The sequence below is a fragment of the Myotis brandtii genome, unplaced genomic scaffold (genome assembly GCF_000412655.1).
Source record: "Myotis brandtii unplaced genomic scaffold, ASM41265v1 scaffold1327, whole genome shotgun sequence".
Taxonomy (NCBI): Eukaryota; Metazoa; Chordata; class Mammalia; order Chiroptera; family Vespertilionidae; genus Myotis; species Myotis brandtii.
This window is the reverse complement of record NW_005354705.1, coordinates 120,367-126,919: the sequence shown is the minus strand read 5'-3', so window position 1 is coordinate 126,919 and position 6,553 is coordinate 120,367. Positions and strand designations below refer to the sequence as shown.

General features: G+C 43.7%; 1 protein-coding gene across 6 annotated transcripts in view; it reads right to left on the bottom strand.

Moving 5' to 3' along the window:
• Positions 1–6,343, bottom strand: part of LIG3 (ligase III, DNA, ATP-dependent) — an 18,681-nt gene extending 12,338 nt beyond the window's left edge. For 5 of the 6 annotated variants that reach the window (XM_014534746.1, XM_005860204.2, XM_005860205.2 and 2 more), the window contains exons 1-4: positions 5,766–6,343; positions 3,856–3,999; positions 1,822–2,019; positions 434–585 (exon numbers count right to left, since the gene is read on the bottom strand). In XM_014534746.1, coding sequence (XP_014390232.1) covers positions 434–585; positions 1,822–2,019; positions 3,856–3,999; positions 5,766–6,312 — 1,041 coding nt within the window. In that variant the 5' untranslated portion in view covers positions 6,313–6,343. The remainder of the gene's footprint in view (positions 1–433; positions 586–1,821; positions 2,020–3,855; positions 4,000–5,765) is intronic. The other variant, XM_014534747.1, reaches the window with a different exon arrangement.
• Between the last annotated feature and the right edge of the window lie 210 nt (positions 6,344–6,553).

Below are 6,553 nucleotides of genomic sequence, written 5' to 3'. Positions count from 1 at the left end.
AAAAAAAGAAAAAAGAAAGAAGGAAGGGGGTGGGGGGGGGGGGGGGGGGGGGGGGGAGAGAAACTTTCCATGGTGCCAGGGCTAGAGCCATGGAAACACCAAAGCTGAATGGTAAGCCCAAGTTATGGGGGAGAGGAGGAGAAGCAAGAAAAAATAGGGTCCAAAAAGAGCCCCAGGAGAGATAGCAGGAAATCTCAAATCCTGACCCTCGAGTGCTGGGTTTCGTGGCTCAGCAGTAATATGACTTCAATCCTCAAAACCTTATGAAACTAACAGCTGTAGCCTCCCCTTCGGCTCTCTCATAACGGAAGCTTCCTCACATGGGTTTCGGTTCCTAAAACAGCATGTGCCCCAACCAGAAAAAAAGAGATCGCAGGTGCCTGGCTTGGCAGAACCCTACCTGGAATGCCGCCTACCCTCCCTTTCCTCTGACCTGCTCTAGGTCTCGTGCCATATCATCTGGGCTGCAGTTAAAAATGCGGCTGAAAAGCTTCACAATCTGCTTATCATTCAAGTTGTAAACGCTCTTAATAACACCCGGCAGCAGCAGCTTCACCGTTAGGTACACGTCACCGTGGAAACCATCTGGAGACAGAAGAAAGGAGCTTGAACAAATAAATACATAAACTCAAGGAACGGAGAGATGTCTACAATGCTGCCTGTGCTGCTACAGCACCCCGTGCACTTCACGACAGTAGTAGAGGTCACAGGGTTTGGGGGTTTATGTGTCTGCCTCCCCTAATGTAGCCCCTGGATGAACTCCCATAGGGCAGAGCCATGACTGTCACTTTAGTGTCCCCAGTGATGAGCACATTATAGATGCTCAATGATGACTTGTTAGATGAATGAAAGAAGCAGAGTTGGAAGTTTCTACTCCAAGCTGTGCAATGATTCACAAAAACCTAATCAAACATGCAGGACAGTGAATCTTCCTCTTGGTCATATGGGATGGATGCTTCTGGCCTCCTGGGGTGGAATAAGGGCAGGGAAGAGAGATGCCAATGTGCTCGAAGCAAAACTGGCTACATACTTGGCGGGACCCAGTAAAAAAAAGAGAGATGTGGGGCTCTTTGTTCAAAATTATTAAGAATTGGCCCAGCTGGCTTGGCTCAGTGGTTGAATGTTGACCTATGAACCAGGAAGTCACAGTTCGATTCCTCATCAGGGCACATGCCTAGGTTACAGGTTCGATCCCCAGTAGGGGGCATGCAGGAAGTAGCCAATCAGTGATTCTCTCTCATCATTGATGTTTCTATCTTTCCCTCCTTCTCCAAAATCAATAAAAATGTATTTTAAAAAAATGTATTAAGAATTCCAAGCCAGGCCCTGCCAGCGTGGCTTAGTGATTGACCTATGAACCAGGAGGTCATGGTTCACTTCCTGGTCAGAGCACATGCCTGGGTTGTGGGCTCCATCCCCAGTGTGGGGCATGCAGGAGGCAGCTGATCAATGATTCTCTCTCATCATTGATGTTTCTCTCTCTCTCTCCTCTCCCTCCCTCTCTGAAATCAATAGATCTAAAATAATAAAAAGCGTAATATGCTAATTAGACTGGACGACCTTCCGGACGAAGCCGCAGTGGGCCCCCCCAACTCCCTGGCAGCCGTGCTGAGGTTGAGGCAGCCGCAGTGGCAGGGGCCGAGCCCCTTGCATGAATTTTGTTCATCGGGCCTCTAAAATATATATAAGAAAAAAAGAATTTCAAGCCATCAATAGCAGAGAATTCAACCTGTGCAACTGTACAGTTCACATGCCCATGAATCCGGCTATGGCTCTGAGCTCTCTAGAGGAAAAGCCCACCCAGAATGCTCCAGGCCTCACCTCCAGCTGAGCCTTTCCGAAGAAAGTCCTGGATGATCTGGGTCTTTGAATTGTAGCTAGGATTTTCAGCCACCATGGCGCACAACTTCCGAAACTCACGTAGCAGACAATCCTTGTGTTTGGGGTCACATTTGCTTGAGGACAGACTTGTCTTAAGGGTGGGACTTGAGCAGGCTTCCCCAGAGTTGTTGGGCTTGGCTGTTGGAGAGGAAACATCAGGAAACAACATTTCTTTGCTGAGAAGGAAGAAAGGGAAAGTAACAGGCACTCTGCTGGTGCCCTATATGTAGCTTCACTTAATCCCACAAAATAGCCCTTTGGGGTACATATATCACATTTTATAGGTAAAGAAATGAAGGTCAAGTAATTTCGCCAAATCTCACAGCTATTAATGGCAAAGAAACAGTGGCTTCACACCCAAGCAGAGGACCAGGTGAGGAGCATCTCTTTATATGAGCGCCTCAGAGAACAAAGGCCACCTTCATGCCAAAGTGGCTAGGAGGATCTCAGAGCAATTGTATGTGAAGCTGACCCCAGAAAAGTTGGGATGAGGAAGGGGGAAGAAATCAAAGGACGTGTTAGTCAATGTGAAATCTTTGCTACTGCAGACTGTCAGAGCTGGAAGAAGCCATAATATTATCTAGCTCAATCTCTTCCTCCTGATGAGAAGACCTAGGCCTGAAAAGAGAGACATTCCCAGCCCTTTGCCACCCCCATCACCACTTTCTTTTCTTTCTTAAAGGTTGCCAATGAGCAGGGCTTTTCTTCCAGATACCCCAAAATAACTGTACAACTCTTCAGTGATCCCCTCTACGTCTTTGTGACAATTTACAAAACAAATTTCACGTTGCAAGCTTGCAGCAGAGTCATTAGCAAGCAGCCTGCTGATGGAAACTGCTGCTTGTCTGGCTTTGTAAATTATAAATGCATCCTCATCTCTGACCTGGAGTCTAAAGAGGATGTTAGTGGACAAGTCTCCAGAGCGTCGATGTTCAGCAGGTTGCAAGAACCAGAACACATTGTTTCCCTCAACTTCTCCCAAATTCCCTCCCCAGCACCAGGGCCTTTCCAGAAACATGTTGTCTTTATGGTCACCTGAACTGTTCTCTACCTTCGGCCTACCATTAACAACAAAAAAAGCACCTCAGAATTTTAAACTAATAAAGATCCCACAGACTCAGGCACCCTTTTACAACCTTATCTCTTGTAGTCTCGTAAGAACACTGTGGGATACAGGAGGCAGGTGCTGCCATTCCCACTTCACAGATGAGGCCACAGAGGCTCAGAGGTGAAGTGACTTGATCCCCTGAGCAAGCTGTTGGGTCACAGTGCTGGAACCAGGACCCAGGTCTTCTGACCTCAAGTCTAGGCTTCTTTTACTCACATAAAGCTATCCTCCCAAACAACTCCTGTGTCCATGTGTTTGGCTTCATTTTCCTTACCTGAGCTGGTCACAGAAAGTTTCCAAATAAGACACAAGAGGAGGTAGGGGAAACGAGCACACGTGTTGGAGTTAAACGGACCTCAGTATACATACCAATTCCATAATGAACCCGAGTATCAACTTTTTCTTTACAAAACAGACCTAATGAAAGAACTTCCTAAGGTTAACTGAAGAACAAACAAAACTGCCTATGTAAAGGCCCTACCTTGCCCAATGCTATCAGTTACATAAGGCACGTATGATACTTTGCCTGCTCCCTTTCATCTCTAGTTTGGGCAAGTTTAGAGAAGCAATTTTTCAAAATTCTTTCATTATTAAAAAAACAAGGCAGTAAAGGGCAGGTTATAATAAGTTGTCTGACCCAAGTAACTACTTCAAAGGGAAATATCATCACAAAGCAAATATCTTTGTTACAATAAAGTATACCAAAAAATGCTATATAGGTGGAGCATTGCGAATTAGCATTATCTGTCTCTGCTCAGACGGAAGCAAATTATTGAGGCAGAATTTTGCTCTTAGCCACAGTCCCAAATAGGATAACAAATGAAAAGGAGGACCATAACAGCTAACATAGACCTAACCTGTCTTACCTGAAAAGCCAGAAAACTTCCGGGGATTGGTATTGGTAACAGATGAAGCACCTTTCACTGGAGATGTCACCTGGCCCGTGGCTGTCAGCTTCGCCTGGACAACGGCTTTCTTCTTTGGTGTGCCTGCTGCTTTAGAAGACAGATCTGCAGGACCCCAAAAGAAAGGGAAATATGCGTCAGTGGAAGAGCCCTGAGAAAGCTTCCAAAGGACCTATCAGCGGCTCTTACAGCCTTGCTTGGTCACCCTGGTAAGTTACCCCAAGGCTGGTTGCTGCCTAGGTGGAGGTACCTGGTCATATGGTATTAGGAAAGGGTGTTCTGGGGACAAAGACCCAGTTACCCTTTATAATAACTTACATTTTCATCAACACTCTCTACCTCTTATTCCATATATAATAACCTCCAGATTATTTGGGGGGAATCAGAAATCATATCTCAATAGATAATACTTGGGAACCTCAGTTCCATGGAATTAGCCCCAATTTATAGATGCACAAGAAAGTGAAAAGGGCAGAGAAAGAAAATTTCTGGCTCCTGAGTTATTGGAGCTGCGACTATGTTTTCCTTCCTTGGAATGAGATGGGTCAAGGAGTAACAGGCTGAGGCCAATGGCTAAGGCAGGGCAGAGGAGGATGGAGAGCTTGAGAAAGGTATATATAAGAAGTTTTCTCTCCTGGATGTCTTTTTCCCCTCTCAAAATACAAGGATAGAAACAAAACAAAATAAGGATAGATGTCCATTTTTTAGAGCCACAGAGTCCTCCTACAGTGACAAAAACTATACTTAATTGAAGATATGAATATTACTTTAAATATTACTTCACTGATGGTCATAAAGGACTAATTGGACTTGGAAGTATCAGTATATGATTTCTAAAATAGGCATTAATATAAATATGCATGGATGTGAGCCTTTACTATTTATATCTGTTTGTATATGTGTTTTATGTCTATACATACACATTTTCTAGTTCTAGTCCACTGAAAGGGCTTAAAAGCAAAGATAACTCGTAGCAACAAGGACATGGAGCATTCAGGTTTTGGTCTCTAATGCCACTCCGCACTAATGGGAACCAGGACTCTTCAGAGAAATGGCGGATCCCAGGGCAGGCAGAGGATACATAGAAGGTAAACCTAAGAGCATCCTGTTATGCCAGACAGTAAGGGAGTACTTTTAAAAAAAAACATTTAAAAAAACAAGATAAAGGCCCTCAGGACATAGAAACCAGCTCAAAGTGTCTACCAACTGGCCAAGTATGGGACATTAAAGCACCAAATTAATAGAGTACAGTAAAATTATAAGCTACCAGGAAAAAGTAATCTATGAGTCCAAACTGAAAATAAATTGATAGACAAAACTGATGTACCAATAAATATTCTGTTCAAAAATGTCAATGTAATAAAAGACTATGGAATGTTCCAGATTATAGGAGGCCAAAGAGATACTACTAAATGCAATACCTCATCATAAGATAGGGATTCTATCCTGGAGGGGGGGGAAATGCTATAAAAGATATTAACAATTGGATAAAACTGAAATACAGATGGTAGATTACAGTATTATAAATTTACTAAAGAATACATTTACTAAAGTTGCTAGCTGTATGTAGTATGGTCATGTAAGAGAATATTCCTATTCTTAAACTGTGTGTGTGTAAGGAGAGAGTAACAGAGAGAGCATACATAAACACAGACAATAAACCAAAGACAGTTAAATGTCAACAAAAGGTAAATCTGGGTAAAGGGAATATCCGTGTTCTTTGTACTATTTTTATTCTTGCAACTTTTCTGTGAATTTGAAGTCATTTTCAAGTAAAGTTAACAGAAGACAAATAGATAAACATTGGACTCTACTCTCCTTATCATTTTCTTCTCAGCACCAGTAAGATGAGAAAGCAGTATTCACCCCACCTGCAATGTGCTGGCTTATCTGTTCCTTCTCATTATCTTCCAGCTCTTCCCAGCCTTCCAGCTCTGTGAGGTCCTCAATTTTTTTTGTGGTGGCCCGGGCCCGCTCCAGTTTCTCAAACATGCATTTTATGTGGTACCACTCTTTCATATCACCCCCGGACTCTGAGAAGGGATTGGGCACCACTTTGCCGATTCGGCATACACCCTTCACAATCTTTTCCTTGCATTTTTTGCAGCCAGCTGTGCTACGCTTGGCATAGTCCACACAGAACCGTTGCTCGGCCATCTCACAGGGCCCGCTGGAGAGTCCCACATGCGACCCTGGCAAGAAGGCAAGGCAGGTCGCACGTGGTCTTAGATTGCCTTTTTGAAATGACAGAATGGGCTTTCTTTTCTGGAGGAGGCAGCGCCCAGGAAGCCAACCTGTTTCTGACCACTGGCTGAATTGTTTTACGTCTGGCCAGAGATGTTTTCGGAATAGGCGCACTTCTTTTCGGCTGAGTACACGGAAGGTTGGTGGGAAGAGGATCTTGAAAGCCAAAGTCATACAGCTGCACAAAAGGGTAAGAGGCAGAAAAGGTGAGATATAAATGAGGAGCTAGGCTTTCAAATTCTCAAAGGCCAAGGTCCTATATAGTCTATATACACTTTCCAATGTATAAAAGATTTAATGCCTATGAGGATGAAGAAGAGTTCTAATACAGTAAAATTCAGTCTGCAAAAGGGTATTCAATTACCTAATGTACACATATATAATTAGTAAATCACAATCAAGAGAATCCAAATAA